Below are 21,443 nucleotides of genomic sequence, written 5' to 3'. Positions count from 1 at the left end.
ATTATACTTAGTAAATGAAAAGAAAACTGTGCACTTAGAAAATGTCATATAGACGTGGCTCGCAGTCTCTGCTCTAATTCATCTCAAAGGTGTTCTGTTGGGTTGAGGTCAGGACTTTGTGCAGGCCAGTCAAGTTCTTCCACACCAAACTTGGTCATCCATGTCTTTATGGACCTTGTTTTGTGCACTGGTGCACAGTCATGTTGGAACAGGAAGGGACCATCCCCAAACTGTTCCCACAAAGTTGGGAGAATGAAATTAAGAGTTCCTTTTACTGGAACTAAGGGGATGAGCCCAACACCTGAAAAACAACCCCACATCATCATCCCCCTCCACCAAAGCGATTGAGTTTGTGAAAAGTTGGCGACCTCTGCGCACTATGTGCCTCAGCATATACCCTACTCTGTCATTTTACATGGCCAGCACTTTGTGGCTGAGTTGCTGTCGTTCCCAATCCCTTCCACTTTGTTATAATACCACTGACAGTTGACTGTGGAATATTTAGTAGTGAGGAATTTTCATGACTGGATTTCTTGCACATGTGGCATCCTATCACAGTACCATGCTGGAATTCACTGAGCTCCTGAGAGCGACTCGCAAATGTTCCTAGAAGTAGTCTGCATGCCTAGGTGCTTAGTTTTATACACATGTGGCCATGAAAGTGATTGGAACACATTTGATTGCATTCAATTATTTGGATGGGTGAGTGATCTTTTGGTAATCAGAATCAGAATCCTTTATTGATCCCAGAGGGAAATTGCGGTTGCAACCATTTATGTAAAAGAATAAACACTTTAATAATTTACAACAAAGATAAAGAGGAAAACTGCAATAAGTACAAAATATTTAAGTACTTATGAATATAGTACAGTGGTGGTGACTGTAATAATAAATATGAATCATCTAGTATAAAGCAGTTCAAATTATTGTACCAATTATTGAGTTTTTGCACACAATTATTATTATTTCACATATGAACAGTTTAGAGTTTGATGGCCACAGGTAAGAATGACTTCCTATGGTGCTCTGTGGTGCATTTCGGTACAATGAGTCTTGCAATGAATGTGCTCCTGTGTCTCATCATTGTGTCGTATAGTGGGGGGAGCCATTGTTCATAATGGCCTGCAGCTTAGACAGCGTCCGCCTCTCCGACACGGCACCACAGACTCATAGAAGATCCTGGGCACAGTCCGGCAGATGTTGAAAGACCTCAGGCACCTCAGAAAATAGAGACGATCTTGGCCCTTCCTGTCAGTGTTCTTAGCCCAATCCAGTTTATTGTCAATATACACACCCAGATATTTGTAATCCTCCACAGTGTCCAAACTGACCCCCCTGATGGACACAGGGGTCAAGGGTGCCTTGTCCCTCCTCAGGTCCACCACCAGTTCCTTTGTCACATTGAGCTGCAGGTGGTTCCGCTCGCACCATACGAAGTCCTTCACCATCGTGAATATGTGTTAAATTGGATGTCGTTTGAAACTTTTTTTTTCATATCAAGAGACATAGGAAGACATTTTTTTTCATAATTGACACAAGATTTAGCATTCTACTTTCCATTTGAGACCAAATGTAGCATACTCCTTCAGAGTGGCTGAGAAAATGTTATAATTGTGTTGTAGCTCCCTCTATTGGTGGATTTGTGAAACCTAGATTACCTGATATCTTTTTTTTTCTTTTTTGTTTATTACTCTGCATCAGAAATATTAAATAAGGGGGAGATGCAGTATTTTTCTTGTGACACTGCATGTTTCTGTTATTTCAGTGCAGTATAACTTATGTGTGCGTGGGTTTGTGTGTTTACTGTTTTGTCCTTCATAAGGATATATATATATATAAATATAGTATTTTGTTTGTGTGTTTTGTAGGGGAAGCTGGAGAAGGCAGTACCTCTATATGAGCTGGCTCTAGAGATCAGAGAGAAGAGCTTTGGGCCCAAACACCCCAGTGTGGCTACAGCGCTGGTTAACCTAGCTGTGCTGTACTGCCAGCTGGTAAGACATGAAACAACATCAGCCAACATTTCTCTGTTCACACTCATGAAAAATAAAGATTCTTTAGTTCATTAGTATTTATATGCACAATCACTAGGAGCATAAAGACTCGAAAAATGGGACAAAATTGCAAAAAAAATTGCCAGGGAATCATACAAGGAGGTAAGAGAAGCAAAGAGGAACCCAAAGATGATATTTTCTGCACAGTACAGTGAAAGGTTAAGCTTTTGAAATTTCAAGAGCAGAAACCTTTTGTAACAATCCCACAAGTGAAGTCTCTGAATCCACAAAATACGGGAACGTAGAAAAAAAACTTTGCAAAATGTTGTTGGAATTACAAATGCAATTGTGTTTCCATAGAAAAAAAACTGTGGTTCTTGACAAAAAAACAATGACAATCACATTTGACAAAAAAAAAAACTGCAACCAGTGAAAAGAACCTGATCATATTGGGTGCAGGATCATTGATGCATTTGGGGATGTTTTGCTACTAATGGTCTTAGGGGCTTTTGTGAAAATCAGCATAATAAATCCCACAGTGAATTCCATTTAATATCAAGTTTTAGCCCAAAATTTGTCTCTGCCAGAAGGCTGGAACTTGGCCAAGGGTACTTGGCCATCATTAAAATATTAACCCAAAACAGAAAGTTTTGCAGTGGCCCTCTCCAGATTTGAACCTAACTGAAAAACCGTGGTGTGTATAAAAGAGGGCAGTGCAAGTGAAGACTCAAGAATATTAAGAAACATGAAATGTTCTGCATAGATGAGATCCCTCAGCAAGTGTTCTCCAACCTTAGTAAGTTTTACAGAAAGTGGCACAGTGCTGCTGTTCTTGCCAGGAGATGCTAAATATTAATGAAGAAAACTTTTTTGTTCCAAAACACAGGATGAAAATAAAAAATATGCAGCTTACCCATTTTTGTAAGCCCAAGTAACACTTATTGCAACATGTGTAGTTTGTTCAGCTCGTTTTCATGAAGAATGCCAATAATTCTGAAGTTATGGATTTCAAATGTTTACTCACAAAATTTAGCAACTGGCCAGTGGCTTCTGTTATCATGTTATTGGGTAACAGCTGTCCAGTGGTTTCTGTTATCAAGTTATGGGTACAAGGAAATACATTGAAATGATTGTGGTAATGTGGTAGAGATGAAGCAGATTAGGTTGAGAAACACTGAAATTAACATTTTAATGTTAACCTGATGTCTGTGTGTTCATGTTTCTTTTGTATTACTGTATATTGCAGAAGAAGCACAGCGAGGCTTTACCATTATATGAGCGAGCTCTCAGAGTATATGAAGACAGCCTTGGCCGACTGCACCCTCGAGTAGGAGAGACACTCAAAAATCTCGCAGTACTCAGGTTTGCCTCATCTCGTCTGATCTTACTAATTACCTTCAGTAAAAGTGAGCATTAATGAGTAGTTGCTCAATCTAGTTTTCTTTCTCTCTGTCTTTCTTCACTTCATGTGCCTCTCCTGAAGTTATGAGGAAGGGGATTTTGAGAAGGCTGCTGAGCTGTACAAACGAGCCATGGAAATAAAGGAGGCAGAGCCATCTCTAGTTTGTGGGAAAGCCCTCTCCCGTCTCTCGTCCAGTGGTGACACCTTCAGCCTACGAAGCCCCGCACTCCTACCTCACACCTCTAGATGATCTCTGGTACATAAAACTGCTTTGTACAGTCCAGGTGACCACTGAGTTGCAGTGATCAAGAAAAACCAACCTTGGTTTGTTCATTAATCTGCGTGAAATTCTACCATATAGAATATACCATCTTCCTTGAAGCTTATATAAAAAGTAGTCAATCTCTTGTCATGCACATTTTGTTAGTCATCCTCTACACCATTTATCATTGGTCAGATTCAGACTAGAGTTACTGTATTTGGGTTACTCCAAACCCAAATACAGCCAGAGAGTCCAAACCTGAAATGAGCCCAAAATATGAAAGGAGGGAACACAAAGTAAGGAAAAAAATGTAAGTGTGGTCTGTGGGAGTGGGCTGTGAGAACCCAAATGTGAAATTTGAACCCAAGAGATATATTAAAAATGACATCTGTACTTGTCTAACTCGATACGAGTACTTGGGTCCTGTCAGATTTGAACAAATATTTTAAGATCTTTTTCTGACCACATAACTGCTTGCAGATCAGGCAGTATTTGCGTGGTTAAATATTTTTAAGCGTAGCCTTGACAATAACACGGTAGTGTGGTGCTTAGACATGGGACGGTATTCTGTGGAGTCTTTTGTGCCTTTTGGGTGGGTCGTAAAAGAGGTCATTCACCTGCACTTTCTATTGGTCTACTGATTCTGAACATGCACTTCATTTGATGCTTGGCATTGTGCTTAGTGATGTAAGGCTTGCATGCAGCTGTTCAGCCATGAAAACCCCTAAAGCTCATGAAGCTTCTGGCACAGTTTTTGTGCTGATGTTATGCCAGAGGAGGATTGAAACTCTATTTATTATTTAATTATTTACTTAGCATAATGTTGAGGAAATTTATGCATTATGTGCTGAACCCTTAGTGACCCTGCTTTGTAATTTTACGTGGTCTGCCACTTCTTGGCTGAGTTGTTGTGGTTCCTAAACACTTCTACTTTTCAGTAATACAAATCCTAGTTGGAATATCTATAAAAAAGTTATTTAAAATAATCGACATAAACAAGTATTCTACCAAGAAATGTAGTTCCTTTAGAATGTGGTATCGTGGTACCATGGTATCATGATACCGTGGACTGCTGATTGAGGAGTATAATGTTTGGTAGTTCACTGCTGTATAATGCAGTCAACTTTTTAACTTTTTTGTCATATAACAATGAACATATAATAACAACGCACTGTTTAATGCAAAAAATTTCACGTTATAAGACACTAAATAACCACTGCAAGTCTTATATAGCTCCAATCCATTGGCCTCCCTCTCCTTGTACTGGGGCTGAATCTGCTTAATACGTAGTGCACTACATAGGAGTTTGAATCCTGGATCCTCAGCCAAGTAATAGTCATTTGGGCCACATCCTAACTTGACAAATGATGCACTGTTTAGCTGTAGAGGCTAGACTTTACAAACTTTTATAGCTAACATACTCTGTAGGTAGTATGGAGCCGTTTGGGATTCAGCGTGGGTTTGATACAACTTCTGTCTGAAACATGAATATTTAAAGCATTCAAGTTACCTTTTTAGACTTGGATTTTACAGCGGCTTACAATGCGGCTCAACCAATCAGATGTTAGGACCAGAACCGTCTGTTTTATAATTATATATATATATATATATATATATATATCAGGACCCTGAGAATGTGTTACATTGATAAATATGACAAACATTGCTCACAAGGGTGGACATGTCAACACAGTCATCTCTGGCAGTACTACGCTCAGTACAAATCACTCCTTCATGTTTGAAGCACGGCTCATGGAGTGGACATGACTACTATGTTTAAAAGACTTGTCACTCCAAATTAGTTGACAAACAGAGAGTGCAGGTGAATGACTTCCTCTAAGAACCAACCCATGTAAAAATGTTTGCAGTCACAAACTTAGTCTTTATAAAGTAAAAGACATTAAACATACCAGATTTTGAAAGTTAAGATACCGTAAGATAAGATTTCTAAGTTAAGATTTGCTTCTGTAAAATTAATTGGTGAAAAATCTGAGCTTGACCTGGCAGAAGTTGAAATATTTACTAAATGATTCACTTTAAGACTGGAAAGTAAAAAAACATGAAGGTCTGTTACAAGCTTTGTCCAAAGTCAGTGTGCTTGCTGTTAACATAATGTAAAATCTCATATTCCTACTAGCAAAATTAGAAGTTAGCATCATCATTTTCAGTGTTTTTCTCAACTTCAGTCCTCCAAATAGCCCTGTATGATAGTGATACACAGTGAATATATATATATTTTTCTTTTTAGTTATCATTTTTTGGGATTTATCTAAGCCATGATTAAACATTAGTTAATTATTTGATAAAAAATAACAGCGTAGTGGTGCTGTCTTGCTGTTTGTACACACATCAGTATCATTGCTAGGTTCACAGTGGTCTACCATTTTTTTCACAAAATTACCTTAATTCAACTTTCTGAGATGTAAACAAAGCCATTCAGGCTGTGCTATTAGAAAATGGTGCATATGCACAGAACATTGTGAGTACATTTTACAAAACGTTTCTCTATGAACCAGGTTGTGATGTTTACAAAACTAAATAAACAAAGTTTATTTACTAAAGTTAAAAAAGACACTTACATGTGTCTTCTGAGTTGTATATCCAATGATGATAATAGTGAAATAGTGCTGAATCTGAGAACATACATTTTCCTTGAGTACTATTTTGCCTCACAACACCCTTCTTGTACCTCTTCACCATGAATACATTTAAATAAATACATTTTACAAAACGTTTCTCTTGAAATAATAATAATGTCTCTAGGATCAGGTAAATTTTCATAACCATTTCATAAAATACCTTGGTATCTTTAAAGGGCATTAAACTCTCAAGACATCTGGTTCCTATCACCACCGCTGTGAAGTCCCCTATAATGAACACATTCTATGAAATTTAACTACCTACCAGTGTGTAGTTTTTATTTATGTTGTGTTTTTTTTTGTGTGTTATGTTTTTGCCATGTTATGTTTAACATAACATCTCCATCTTTTAGAATAGTGCCATAGTTGTTTGTTGTGGTCATGAACAAAACACTAACCTGTTATTCACATTAATTTTACAACTGTGTTGCATTTTGTATATTTTGTTGTTTCAGTTATGGAAAACCTACCTTAAAACATACTTTAACCACAGTGCCAATTTGAAAATGCAGTAGGTAAAACACAAATAAAAACAGAAAGCATTTATTTATAAATCTACTTTGACCAGTATTTGAAAGCAAACAGTACAAAGACAAGATATCTAATGTTTTACCTTACATGTTGTACCTTATCAAATTAATTGTTTTGACAATATATGTTCTGAATATTCTGAAATTGATGCCTGCAACACTTTCCAATAAAGCTAAAGACTACATAGATAGATAGATAGATAGATACGTTATTGATCCTGAAGGAAATTTAGCAGCCAGTAGCAGTCACACAACATAGGACAGTAATAAAGGTGTAAACAATATAACAGGAAGAATAAATATTAAAAAATCCTATCTACAGGCATGTATACAAATAGAAAAATAGGAAAATCTGGAATAATACCTGAGATGAAAGTGGCAGTGCAATAATGATTGTACAAGGAGGCACAGGTAACGGCATATAATGACAATACTGAATAAATATGGGCAGATATGTACAGGTAATTGCATATAATGACAGTACTGAATAAATATGTGCAGAAAAAAGTGTCTAGCGTGTAGTGTCCAGATGTGCAAAATGCGCAATAGTGGCTACAGAAAGTGCAATATAAGTAAGGTGTCCAAATGTGCATAAGATAAAACCTATGATTTAACATGAGATTTGGATTCAGTCCTCATCTCTCCTCTTCCCTCTTCTCTTCTGTCAAAATCAAAGAACATTACTCTTTCAGTGCAACCACCCTTGTCCACATAAGAATGGGCCCGATGCAGAAAGTATAGCATGGCATCCTCTACTCCCACTTTCTCCATGAACTGCAGGGGATCAGTGTTTCCTTACAATGGGTTGTCAAAGTGTTCCTCAGCCCATGCGGTGATATCTTTCACAGAAGAATGTCAATTTTTAATTACAGTATCATCTGAGGGCTTGAAGGTCAGGGGCATTCAGGGGTTGGTCTTGCCCTTTCCTGACATAGATTTCTCTGGATTTCCTGAATCTTTTGATGAAGTAGAGGTGACATAACCTGGAATCCGTGCATGAGAAACATTTTTAAATTGTTGGATGTTTTTACTGATGCATTTTTGCCATGCTTGCTTATAAAGGACTTGGCCTATGCTTGTTGCTCCTTTATATCCAATCATGACTGCATCACAATGTTTGAGATGTTTTGGAAAATTTTAATGAACATACCTAGTCGGAATAGTTCATTCTGTCAGAAACTTATGTGCTTATTACTTATATTGCTTGTCAAGTGTCTAGGAACTTGTGAGGATAAGTTAAAGCTAGGGGTAGATACTAACTTTCATGTTGACACCTCACGGGGGCGCCAAACATCTTATGTATGCTTTTATTAATTGTGATGGGGATCAGCCGGGCAGGGGAGAACAAAGGCAGGAAACGGTGGGTTTTTTGGAATGAAGAATGGTGGACTCACAGTGGTGTCTCTCTCTCTCTCTCTCTCGCGCTCTTGTTTCCCTTTTTGTGAGCTGGTCGACCAGCACTACATGTTGGGAGAAGTGTCTCCCTGAAATTAATTTTTGCAAGTTGGGATGTCTGACAATGCTAACAAATTACTAACACACTCAGGATCTCGGATGAGCCCCCCCAACATGTTATGAGCTCAATAACCACTAAAGCCAAAAGAAATGCCAAGTTGTCTAGTATTCTAGTCCTGACTGTAACAAAGACACACTGTGTGTGTCCCTCCATGTTGCAGCTTAGCATGAAACACAAGCCTAAGTAAGAGTATGTGGCTAGATCTAGTTGCAAACCCCCACTAAAGGCCAACTCACCTGCAGCCCGTCTCTAAGTCTAAGGCCTGGTTTTGTGGAAATGGTGGCATTAAATGGTGGCATCATCATCGTCATTAACTGCTTAGTCCAGATTGGGTTGCAGTAACAGTCGGGAGAGCAGAGAAGCAGATGACTCTGTCCCCCGCAACTTCCTCCAGCTCATTCCTGGGGACCCGCTCCAAGCCGCTCCCAGGCCAACTTGGAGATATAATCCATGTCTGGGACACCCCCACCAGGAGGCGTCCAGGGGGCATCCGGATCAGATGACTGAACCACCTCAATGGGGTCCTCTCAGTGCAGAGGAGTAGCGGCTCTAATCTGCTAACCAAGCTCCCTGTCAAGTAGAGTGGCACCCTGGCACCCTGCGTAGAAAGCTCATTTCTGTCACATGTATGTGCCACCTCATTCTTTCGGTCATTACACACAGCTCATGACCATAGGTGAGGGTCAGGATGTAGACCAACCCGTATACAGAGAGCTTTGCCTTATGGCTCAGTCCCTCTTAACCACTACAGCATCAACATACATCATACATCATACCGTACAGTGACCGCATTACTGCTGCTGCTTGTCCCAAACTGTGGCCGATCTCACGACCCCTCTTCAGCACTTGTGAATAAGATCTCTTAAACTCCTCCACCTGGGGCAAGTCCTTTCCCTTTACCTGGAGTGGGCATGCCATCCTTTTCCAGGCTGTGTCATTTAAAAGGGTGAATTTGTGATTAGCTAGCAGCTTTCCACAATACATTGATTGGTCTTTGAGCTATTGGTTTTGATGCAACCTATTGTAAGATATTGCGTTTGCGAAGTGTATTACTGTCTTAGATATTTGGTTAGCAGAGTAATAATGGCTGAATTTGACCCAGAGGAGTTTTTGTTACTTTTGTGTTACTTTGCCTTGAAGTTCCAGATATGGAGGCAGAATCTGTTCTGCCACAAAATCTCTGTAAAGAAGAGTTGCAGGAGGAGGAGAGTCGAAAAGAAAGAGATTTGGTAAGAAAAGAGGGAATTAGCATTAATCCAAAAGGACAGAGAAGAAGCAGTAGCATTAGTAAAGTTATAATTAGAGCAAGCTAAAGTGCTCAAACCCAAGCCAAGATTCTTATGTTTTTTTACATACATAAAGATGTTGTGGCTTCTTGTCCATCTTGTTACGCTTGGAAAGCCAAAAGCTCAATCAGAAAATTCCATTGGCCCCACTATTGTTTGATTGTGTTGGACCACTTCCTAAAACTAAGAAGGAAAATTAATTCTTGCTTACAATAAATGGATATTACAACTCGTTTTCCTGAAGCTGTCCCATTGCCTAACATTAAAGCTTGAACAGCTGTTGATGCTTTGCTCCAGTTTTTTTTCTGGTTTATTTTGCCTAAGGAACTTCAATCATATAGAGCAGATCATACTAATTTAAATCTGGAGAGTTTCAACAAGCGATACATGAACTTGGCATTACTCAGATTGTATCATCCACAGTCACAGGGATCGATAGAAAGGTATCTTCAGACTTTGAAGTCTGTGGCATATTGTATTTATTCTCCTGTAGTTTGGGATTGTGCCATGCCTTTTCTTATGTTTGCTGTAAGAGATTCAGTGAATGACAGGTTTTACTACATTCAAGTTGGTGTTTGGGTATGAAGTCAGAGGGTCCCTCAAGATGGCCAAAGAGAAACTTCTGGGACAGAAGGCAAGGGCAATCTTTTGCACTTTATATTTTGTTTAAAAGAACTGTTGACTTCAGTGTCTGAATTGGCAAGAGAAAATTTGAAAGGGGCACAGAAGCGTATGAAGGGCTTTTATGGTAAAGAAGCATTTGGATTGGTTTTGGAGTCACACACAAAATTAAAATGGAAAAACACCCTACAGGCTGATCCAACTTTGATGTAATGTCCTTAAAACAAGTCAAAATGAGGCTCAGTATTGTGTGTGGCCTCCACGTTCCTGTATGACCTCCCTACAACGCCTGGGCATGATCCTGATGAGGTGGCGGATGGTCTCCTGAGGGATCTCCTCCCAGACCTGGACTAAAGCATCCAAGTGGATGGAGCAAGACATGATGTCCCAGATGTGCTCAATCGGATTCAGGTCTGGGGAACGGGCGGACTAGTCACACAGGTTCAATGCTGCTCACACACTCCAGCCACATGAGGTCTAGCATTGTCCTGCATTAGGAGGAATCCAGGGCCAACCGCACCAGCATATGGTCTCACAAGGGGTCTGAGGATCTCATCTCGGTACCTGATGGCAGTCAGGCTACCTCTGGCGAGCACATGGAGGGCTGTGCGGCCACCCCACACCATTACTGACCCACTGCCAAACTGGTCATGCTGAAAGATGTTGCAGGCAGCAGATCGCTCTCCACGGCGTCTCCAGACTCTTGTCACGTGCTCAGTGTGAACCTGCTTTCATCTGTGAAGAGCACAGGGCACCAGTGGCGAATTTGCCAATCCTGGTGTTCTCAGGCAAATGCCAAGCGTCCTGCATGGTGTTGGGCTGTGAGCACAACCCCCATCTGTGGACGCCGGGCCCTCATACCATCCTCACGGAGTTGGTTTCTAACCATTTGTGCAGACACATGCACATTTGTGGCCTGCTGGAGGTCATTTTGCAGGGCTCTGACAGTGCTCCTCCTGTTCCTCCTTGCACAAAGGCGGAGCTAGCGGTCCTGCTGCTGGGTTGTTGCCCTCCTACGGCCTCCTCCACGTCTGCTGGTAGCGCCTCCAGCTTCTGGACACCACGCTGACAGATACAGCAAACCTTCTTGCCACAGCTCGCATTGATGTATCATCCTGAACGAGCTGCACTGAGCCACTTGTGTGGGTTGTAGAGTCCGTCTCATGCTACGAGTGTGAAAGCACCACCAACATTCAAAAGTGACCAAAACATCAGCCAGAAAGCATAGGTACTGAGAAGTGGTCTGTGGTCCCCACCTTATACACACTCAATAAAGGAGTGGTTACTCCTTTATTGAGTGTGTCTTGCCAATTGCCAATAATTTCCACCTGTTGTCTATTCCATTTGCACAACAGTATGTGAAACAATCAGTGTTTCTAAATGGACAGTTTGATTTACTTGGAGTTATATTGTGTTGTTTAAGTGTTCCCTTTATTTTTTTGAGCTGTGTGTGTTATTTACACACACACACACACACACACACACACACACACACACACACACACACACACACACATATATATATATATATATATATAGATAGAGAGAGAGAGAGAGTGAGAGCGAGAGAGAGCGAGAGAGCGAGAGAGAGAGAGAGCGAGAGAGAGAGAGAGAGAGCGAGAGAGAGCGAGAGAGAGAGCGCACCCACAAGTTGTAACACAATTACCCAGAAGTAGCTTATGGTGTACATCAATCTTTAGAACCTCACTTAACGGCCTTCCTGACACTGAAAGAAAGTGTTGCTCTACAGAACTTATAAAGGTAAAGCCCAGCTAATAAAATACATGTTGCAAATAAAGGTACAAATAAAATATCAGGCATGTACAGGCATGTGCAAGTATTAACAAATGAATATTAAATATGTATATATGAGAAAAAAGACCTGAGTGTATCTTGAGCAGTAAATACCTTATTTAACATGAATGAACAGCAAAGTATTCAGAGATCTTTCTGCAAATACAGTTGCAAACAGTGCTGATACTCAGTTTATAAGATGTGGTGAAAAAACAAATCCATGCAAGTCCTTGGTGATAATTTGCCTTATATACAGTCACGATTATAGAGTATCCTGACTAAAGAGAAAACAATGAAACGTCTCATTAATACACATTCATTTACAGTGTTTTAATATTAAGAACACCAAGCCAGACTCCAGTTCAAAACAAAATAAAAATTTGAAATTTAGTGCTTGCTGTTAGTTTCAGTAGAAATGTGTGAGACCGGATGTTTGTTTTTTTTTTTACATTTATTCCTTATGATGGTAAGGAAACTCATCTATCCAAGAAACGATGTTCATGTATTGTATAGACCCTAATAATACATATTATAATATAATTATGTATGTGTGTATAGAAGCCCAGAGTAAAGGTAGATTTGTCCTCTACATCTTCCTCATCTGAGCCATCAGGTCCTCTAGACTCTGGTCAGTCTCCTCTACTGTCTGTCCTGAGGTCTCTTCCTGGTGGAATTAAAAAGGAAGTGAACAGAATATATTAATGTTATATATTCTTTTTTTTTTTAATGTGGCTTTAGGCTACAGCATGGTTGCCAACTTACTGGAGTGAATTATGCATTCAATTATGCATGTATTTTCACCTACAGGTCAAATATTAATTTAAATCCCTGCTTCTAGTTTTTACAACATGGGTGAGCCTAAACTGCTTATCAGAGAAATCAAAACAACTCAAAAAATCATAACCATGTCTTTAAGTAATGTATAACAAAAAAGAATTTTTTTTAAATACACAATTACTTCTGTTTGATGACTATCGGGTGTTCTGAGCGTGCAGGAGGTGTTTAAGAAAAAACCCAAAATTCAGAGTCTCACATTAAAACAAACCAGGCAACCCTGGTTAAAGCAATTTAATGTTGTCGTGTACCTTCTCAGGTATGGTGTATGCTACGGTTATACCCTCTGGTAAATCTGGTTCTGGTCCTGATGCAGCCTGAAGCTCTGCCTCAGTCACCTCAGACACCACTTCTATGCCTATCAGAGTACAGCAGGAGCAGGTTAGACAAAAACCGCATTTATACAGTAATAATATTTGTTTCTTCTGTAGGCCACATTTTGTATGTAATAACATTTATTTGTCTCCATTACACAAAGCATTTTTTTTCCTTTAAAATAAACAAAAACGCCTTGAAAGTCTTATGTTTTAAAAGTTTCTTCCTTCAGGTCCAACAGTCTAAAATAGAAACAACCTGTATGCAATGGTGTTGTCAGAATTGTTTTGAAGCAATTTAAGTGTTTAGCATAGGGGCAGTCAAAACTATGACCTGATTATTTATTTTTTTAAAAATTACCTTAACCATCACTACAGCTGCCTATTTTTTGTTCTCATTACATGAGCTTAACAAATGGCAAAACCATGCCTGTTTGTTCTGACCACAAACCCAGCTAAAGGGTCAAATACCAAGTAAAAAGCAGACAGGAACATGTTGGCAAAAAAAGTGTGCCAGACTGACATACTCACCCCATTCATTCTCTTCGTGTACTACTACTACTACTTCCTCCTCCACCGCTTCCTGTTTTGGGTGCTCTGTTACTTTTGACTGTTTGAAAGAACAACATTGGCATTGCAACTTGGTTAGAAACATGTTAACATTTTATATTATAATGGAAGAGGGCAGACATGCTAAAATATCCCTAACTACATTTTCATGTTTTGCTACTTTATGTTTTGTCAATATGTTACTTAATACAATCATGCTAATAATTTTAAAAAGACAGAACAAGTGAGATGCAACCTTGTACTCTTCCTGTTGCCTCCTGCAGTGTTGGTCATCACACTGTGGGTTAGCTTTCATGGCCATGGTAGGGAAGAAGTCCTGCATGGCATTGTAGCCTAGGTAATAGCTGACCGATCCAAATCCAAGTAGATACCTACAATATTCAATTAGTACATTAAAATAACTCCTTGTTCAAAAAAGCCCTTACCACAGAAACAAAACACTAAAGACAAAGGAAGTTTTTGGAGCCCACAGTTAACTCTCTTGTGGCTTATCCTGTTCTAATTCAATGAGCCAGCAATTGGGGTGAAGAAAAGGAACAAATTTTCCACTAAAGCGTTGAGAAGTTTATAAATAGTGAAACATCAAGGTGTGAAATGTTGCTTAGCGCTGAAAGCAGAGGTTCACAATGAGGTGAACAGGGGTTTCTTGAGCTGGGAAGATATTTTATGCAGTGACTATCATATTTTTATTTGCTGACCAGCTTCATGGCCTGCCATGCAGGATTTTTTTTTTTTAACAGCAGAATTCCATGATCTATCCGTGACATAAAATGAACTTCCCATGCCAAACATTTAGCATAGTGCTATATGGTATACCATAATACTGACACCATTTTTTAAAGTGATATTTTAGCAATATATTTAATAGATAATGACCATTTGCTTTTTTGTTGCAGGATTTGATGGCTTACACTTGTTTCCATAAAATCCATAAAAATGAGGAAACTCAGGAGTCCATTAATTTGATTGATTTTAATTAATTTTATGACCTGATGGCACAAATAAATTTTATAGCATAAATTTAATATTTAAATATTATTAACTAGAATGCCAAAATGCAGTTTAAATGGAATGACTAAGAAAAACTGATATCTGACCCATGTATGGAGATCTGCACCAAGTTTAACACGTGTTCACGTCTATGGTTAGGGTTGTTCCGATTGTTGTTGAGATGGAGGGGTAGGGTGAAGTGTTAGTGCTATTAGGCCCTTCAAATGGAGATTTTTCAGAGACACTTGAAACGGAGTGTTATGAGAAAATTCCCAGAATGCTATGCAAATCATCGGCATGATGGCTGCACACGCGACCAAAGAGACACATAAATGTAGGTATTTCTCGGTTAAAAAGCCATTGTATTATAAGTGAACCATTGTAATAACGTTCTATGGCCATTTCCTTCATAACACGCATAAAAATCACTAGTAATACGCTCATGTCTCGGTCGAAATTTCCCATTCTACCTTAAATGGTGCAGCAGTTACGTTCTGGTACCTGAGGTTGCCTCACCAGGTGGAACGGGAAATCGATCATGAAGCTGGCGATTAAAAAGCTACGTTCAGCTTCATATCACTGAAGAATTCTTGGTGGGAATAAATAATTGTCATGCCCCCCTTTGAAGGCATATGATGCCCTAAATATTAAGCAGTGAGAAGCTGAACTTTAACCTCCTCTGCCGTCTGTTTCTGTAAAAGTAACTCAGTTTCAAGGGGGAGGGTTACACTCAGAAACAAGGGGTAGGGGTAAAAATAAGTAATAGGATTCATAAATCAGAAACCTTAAAGTCATAAAATGTACTGTAGTATGAGTAATAAACTCCAATGTTTGAGACATCTGATGTGCTTCATTGTGGAGATTTAGAGGGCCAAATTTGCTCCAATGCACATAATTTTCCCCCAGATTTTCTGCATGCCATAAAATGACAAATATGCATATCTATATCTTCTGTTTTGGTAGATAAAAGCATATTCAAATAATAATTTCTGAACACTCTATTAATCACTAGTTGAAAAGAAATAACTGTACATTTTCAGCATTATTTTAAGCAAGCATGAAGACTACAACCTATTAAGACTTCTACATCTTAGAAAGTGATGAAGATACAGGCCAAAGATTTACAGCCTGTGTAAATGGCAATGGCAATATTTCCTGACATTATTATGCAAATCTAATAGTCAATTGGGAGACCTTGTGTGATTTCACATAAATTGCCCTTCAGGTTCTGGCCATATTATTCATTTGGACGCGACCAACTGTTCACTTGAACTGTCAGAGTTGAGACTGGCTCTTACTTCAAGACATTTTGCACGAGGATCCCAGCAACGACACCCATGGTAGTGGGTAGACTGGCTGCACAAACTCCATCCTTCTTGAGAGTTTTCTCATCAATGCTGGCTGCTACTACAAGGGGAGGGGCACACTACGACAGAAAAAGGGCTGAATGTGCAAACTGTTAATCTCACCAGCAGTGGGCAGATCATAAATTAATTACTCCCTTCCACAGTCGGGTCATAACACGGTGGTTTCCTTAAAGCACAGGTTCCTCAACCCTGAAACTGCCCATTTTAGGATTTTCCTGCTTTGTTTTTCTACACAACTTGAAAAATGGCAATTGCCCTTGTTCAATTATGATGACAAAATGTTTTTGTAGTTTTTTTTAAATGTAGATTAACTGATTACGTTTAATATTTTTATTATTGAGAATATCTGAAACACAAGATATTCTTTAGAGGACAATGAATTATTACAGGTAAGGAAGGTAAACCTGACTTAAATGGTATCTAAAAAAAAATATCGAGTTTGTAATTACACACCAATGACAGTTAATTGGGCCACTCCTGGAAGCTTTACATTCTGTTGATACATTTGATTCAACTACTTTTCAAGAATATTATGTGAGACAGGTGAGCCAAAATGCTAAAATACGCAGAGTACTTGAACATCTGCTTTAGGTGTGAGGTGAACATACAGCAAAGCAAGCCGTTTCCCCTGGAATGATGAGTTGTATATGTCCAGACACAGCATTTTCACTGACTCCAGATTCCATCCAGACCTGACCCAGTTCATTACACGCCTAGGACACAGAATAAAACACACACACAGACATACATACATAAATAAATAAATAAATAAATAAATAGCTTCTCGGGGAAGTGAAGGTACCATGTAGTATTTCATTTTCCAGTACATCTAAAGTTCACGTTGTGTCATACATTTGGGCCCAACCCCATTTTTTATTTTTACCCCTACCCCTTGTTTTCGAGTGTAACCCTACCCCTTGAAACTGAGGGCATAGTGGTTGAAATCTTCAAGAACTGGATACATCATCAAGTTTTCTTCAGCAACTTTTACATAAACAGACGAGACAAGGTTTTCTGGCCATTTCCAATATGCCACCTCCAGCTGTGGTGATCTCACTTGTGTGTCACATGACAGGACAGGTGAAACATATTTAAAATAACCTGGAAAAATAATCAGGATGTGTTTTCCTGCTGCAGCTCCATACTATAACAACAAATGGTATATATCACACTGACATTTGCCATTTATCCAAAGGAGACTGGAAAGCATGGGTGCTCGCAATTCACTCACAACTTCAGTTTTACGCATCAATCAATCAAACGAGTCACCGAATACAACCAGCACAAACAAAAAAACGACATCACTTCATTAACAGCTACTAGCGCTGCTCTGTAGGTGACCCTGCCAGTCTGCAGTGACAGCAGAAGAAGGGAAAGTTCAGCTCCTCACTGCTTAAATACATTATATGGCATCACATGCCTTCAAAGAGGGGGGCAATTATTTATTATCACCACCAAAGATTCTTCTGTGATATGAAGCTGAACTTCATAATTGATTTCCTATTCCATCTTAAATGGTGAGGCAACCTCAGTTACCAGAGTGTAACTGCTGCACCATTTAAGGTGGAACAGGAAAATTCGCCAGGTAGCGACCAAGACATCAGCATATTACTAGCGATTTTTATGTTGTATTATGAAGGAATGCCATAAAACGCTATTACAATGGCTTTGTAACAAAGAAATACTTACATTTATGTGTCTCTTTGGTTGCTTGTGCAGTCATCATGCCAATGATTCACAGGGCATTCTGGTGAATTTTCTTGTAACCCTCTGTTTGTAGTGTGGCCTCTGAAAAATCTCAGTTTGAAGGGCCAAATAGCCCTAACACTTCACCCTACCCCTTCATCTCGACAACAATCGGGACAACCCTACCCCTAGACATGAATGTGCAAAACAGAGGGCTAAGTGTTAGGGGCAAGGGGTGAAATGGGATTGGGCCTTGGACTTCAGCTGTGAGCACTCAGTATCTAGGTTTCCAGAAAAATCAACATGCAGCTTATTCCACCTGAAAGAATGTTCGCTGGCTGCTGTTGCTGATGGTGGCAGAATTTTTCATCATTGCTACACTGCAAGATATGGAACATCCAGTTTGCTGTCATCTACCATTATAACAAATATAACTCAAGATTCAAAAACATGATCGGGCATAGAGTCAAAAAGGCTGTTAATGTGAAACTGGATCAAACACTCCACATGGTTGCGTTCATCAAAAATTTGGACTTAGTTGCTTGTGTGTATCTCTACTGTAAACAGACCAGAACTGAGCTTAAAGTGCCAATATGTTAACTGTCAGTGTTACATGCATTACAACAGTGTAGTGTATTATGATAAAATACCCACTGTATTAATTGCCATTCGTGCCTCGAAATTGTCAACACAACTTAACACCAAGTCCACAGGCTTTCCTTCCTCCAGTCCACCATTACTGAAATCACAAATGAAGGGCAAATGTGAACATAGGGAAGAAAGAAAAAGATCAGTAGTCACCAAGATCAACCTTCCTGCAAAGTGTTGTTCCCACCAGAATCTGTCACAATTGCTCCAGCCAATTAACATCTTAAGAAGTCCTTGATTGGCTGGGTCACATGCATTAATGTTGGGTAAGGAAGAGGTGGCTTGTATTAGGCTCGGACTAAACTCTGCAGCAAAGTAGATCTCAAGAAGGAGGGTTGGTAACCACTTACACAGATACTTATAAAGGAACACACCTGATGCGGTCCATGAAATGTGTGAAGCTGTCCATGGTGGTGATGTTGTAATTGTGAGTCTCAAATACAACATCTGGATTGATGTTCCTGCAGGTTAAATCTGAGTAGTCAGGTGATTAGCAAAATTTTGTGTAAAACAGAATTTTCTCCAAGCCAGTCAAATATATTAAACATATTAAATAATTATGACAATTATTAAATGTAAAAGGACACAAAAATTATCTTGTTTTAAACAAACAGATTTAACAGTGTGTGTGGTTGTTGTGCATCTCGTTCACCTCAGAGTATTTTCTGCTGCTTCCACTTTGCTAAGTCCTGCCTGGTGTGGCTGGAAGAAGAGGCGGTTCATGTTAGCCAGCTCCACTTTGTCATAGTCGAACAGCAGTAACTACAGAAGATAAATCACAGACACAGCAGAAAAGAAAGAGGGCAAATCCAGTCAAAACTGCAGAGTACAGCCAAGCCTCATTATTGAGCAGGACTCTATGAAGGAGAAAGCCAAATTAAACCAAGTGAAAAAAACAGGAGTATAACATAATGACTCATATTTAACGTCAGTGACACTGGAAACTGCTTTTTGCTGGGAAGACACAACTGTAACTTGTGTCTGACTGGAAGAATGAAAAAGTTAAAAGGGGCAGTAGAGTGCACATAAGCAAAAAGACAAATTAAATACTAACAGATCTGATGTTTTAAGGACTTTTGACTGGCGATTAAACGTAATGGTACAGATAAGTGTCCAATGTTACGATAGTGAGGTAGACGGAATTGAGGAAAGTCCAATACCTCCCACAGTAGAACGGCGTGCACAGAATGAAGTGGATAGAAAAAAGCTACATTACCTTACCAATGCCACACCTTGTGAGCATTTCTGCAGTAACGCTGCCCACTCCTCCCACTCCCACCACAGCCACGGCAAAAGATCGGATTTTCTACAGTCGGACACAAAACACAGTGACCCTCACGCTTTCAACGTTTCACCTACGTTTATATACAATGAAATTACAAACACACCTCATAATTGTCCACTATGCCCATTCGCTTCAAAGCCATCAGTCGACTGCAAAGTAAATTTAACGTTAAACAGCACATAAATCAGCAAGCTAGCAAATTTATCATGTAGCGTCACCATATGAGACAACAAAGAAAAAAATGACAACCTGTCCCTGGCTGATTATCGTGAAAGTAAGGTTTCGTGTTTAAAATAGTCCTACCTGTATGGGTTTGAGTCCACCACCTCAGCGCTCATTTTTTCAATCTTCGCTCTTGCATGCACTTGCTCCTCGCTGCTTCGTCTTTGCTTGCACTTTATAAGCTCGTTTTCTAACTCACGAACACGACGTTTTAGTTCTTCAGCTGTGGCCATTGCTGCCGAAAGCTGATACTCCACTGAAAATGACAGCAATATAAGCTGAATGGCAAACAGATTTTTTTCTGGACTGAATGTACACGTCTACCAATCTGCAATAAGATAGCACATAGTGTTGCACAGTAATTTGTCCGAGTAGAAACCACGATCTCGGTTGTTTGTACCTTTAGCATTAACTAAACGGATCTTCTTCAGCCATATTTTTTATCTTAAAAATCAAATGTAATGGTTTACTATTAGATTACATAGCACACATAAAATAATTAAGTATGAAGACCTTAGATATTTACAAGAATTATGTTATGATATATTTAATCCAAAGCCAATAATTAAAATAGTAATAAGAAAAATATGTAAACGGCTTATAACAGATATAAAAAGTCGTTCAGAGTGGTCTGATGTCCATCCATCCATTTTCTAAGCCGCTTGTGGGACTGCTGGGATAGGCTCCAGCACCCCCACCCCGCGACCCTGACGGTGGTCGGATGTGAAATGGTTAATTGCAGTGAAACTTACCCACTATGATTTATTTGGTGATAGGAAAGAAATAGGAGAGTCTATATGGTAATTGCGATATCTACAGCACAAATACAATCGTTTTATACGGGGTGATGTTTGTTTCATATTTTAAAAAATAAACAACACAAGATCCACAAAAATAAAACGAGTATTTGATTCAGAAAAGAAAAAACGAAATCCACAAACAAATACAAAACAACATATACAATACATCACGCAGCACGTGTTCAATCCCGTTTGTGGATCTCTGAAATATTTCTGACCGTAAATATAAATGTATACATACGTTTAATATATATTTATGGTTCTCACGCCGACCCTGGGAGATTGGTATCTCTGAGCCTATCCCAGCAGTCATCGGGCAGAGGGCAGGATACACCCTGGACAGATCGCCAGTCCATCGCAGGGCAATTGTTCATAGTATTTTTTAATATAAAATAATACATTAATTTCCTGAACACAGAACAACACAAAACATTTTCATACTGCAGTTATATTTTTAAGAACTTTTGAACTCGACTTTTTTTTTTTTTTGAGAAACAAGGCACAGCCAAGGGAGAGAGATGAGAAATAAACATAAAAATAATGAATAAGTAACATTTTCACACTCCAGTTATATTTTTAAGAACTTCTGAGCTCAAGTTATTGAAGATTTTTTAATATAATTTATTTTATTTTACTTGGAGAAACAAGGTACAGCCAAGGGAGAGAGAGGAGAAATAAACATA

General features: G+C 39.1%; 2 protein-coding genes across 6 annotated transcripts in view; one reads left to right on the top strand and one right to left on the bottom strand.

Annotated features, from left to right (window-relative positions):
- The window catches only part of nphp3 (nephronophthisis 3), an 86,552-nt gene extending 79,697 nt beyond the window's left edge, over positions 1-6,855 (top strand). For all 4 annotated transcript variants that reach the window (XM_037537027.1, XM_037537025.1, XM_037537026.1 and 1 more), the window contains 3 exons: positions 1,869-1,994; positions 3,241-3,356; positions 3,478-6,855. In XM_037537027.1, coding sequence (XP_037392924.1) covers positions 1,869-1,994; positions 3,241-3,356; positions 3,478-3,646 — 411 coding nt within the window. In that variant the 3' untranslated portion in view covers positions 3,647-6,855. The remainder of the gene's footprint in view (positions 1-1,868; positions 1,995-3,240; positions 3,357-3,477) is intronic.
- Positions 6,856-12,348: 5,493 nt separating this feature from the next.
- Positions 12,349-20,318, bottom strand: uba5 (ubiquitin-like modifier activating enzyme 5). Of its 2 annotated transcripts, none has more exons than XM_017683405.2 (12): positions 20,042-20,318; positions 19,842-19,887; positions 19,670-19,759; positions 19,106-19,215; positions 18,828-18,914; positions 18,460-18,544; positions 16,728-16,832; positions 16,051-16,178; positions 13,998-14,133; positions 13,724-13,802; positions 13,130-13,236; positions 12,349-12,708 (listed from the first exon to the last, which is right to left on the bottom strand). In XM_017683405.2, exons 1-12 carry the CDS (start codon positions 20,191-20,193, stop codon positions 12,631-12,633), a joined length of 1,203 nt encoding a protein of 400 aa, XP_017538894.1. In that variant the 5' UTR covers positions 20,194-20,318; the 3' UTR covers positions 12,349-12,630. The 2 variants fall into 2 exon arrangements, with proteins under 2 accessions (XP_017538894.1, XP_017538895.1); XM_017683406.2 differs by having other exon boundaries at positions 19,675-19,759; positions 20,042-20,138.
- Positions 20,319-21,443: the final 1,125 nt, after the last annotated feature.

Source organism: Pygocentrus nattereri, chromosome 3, assembly GCF_015220715.1.
Source record: "Pygocentrus nattereri isolate fPygNat1 chromosome 3, fPygNat1.pri, whole genome shotgun sequence".
NCBI lineage: Eukaryota > Metazoa > Chordata > Actinopteri > Characiformes > Serrasalmidae > Pygocentrus > Pygocentrus nattereri.
The sequence above is the reverse complement of the archived record's forward strand: the minus strand, read 5'-3'. Positions and strand labels throughout refer to the sequence as shown.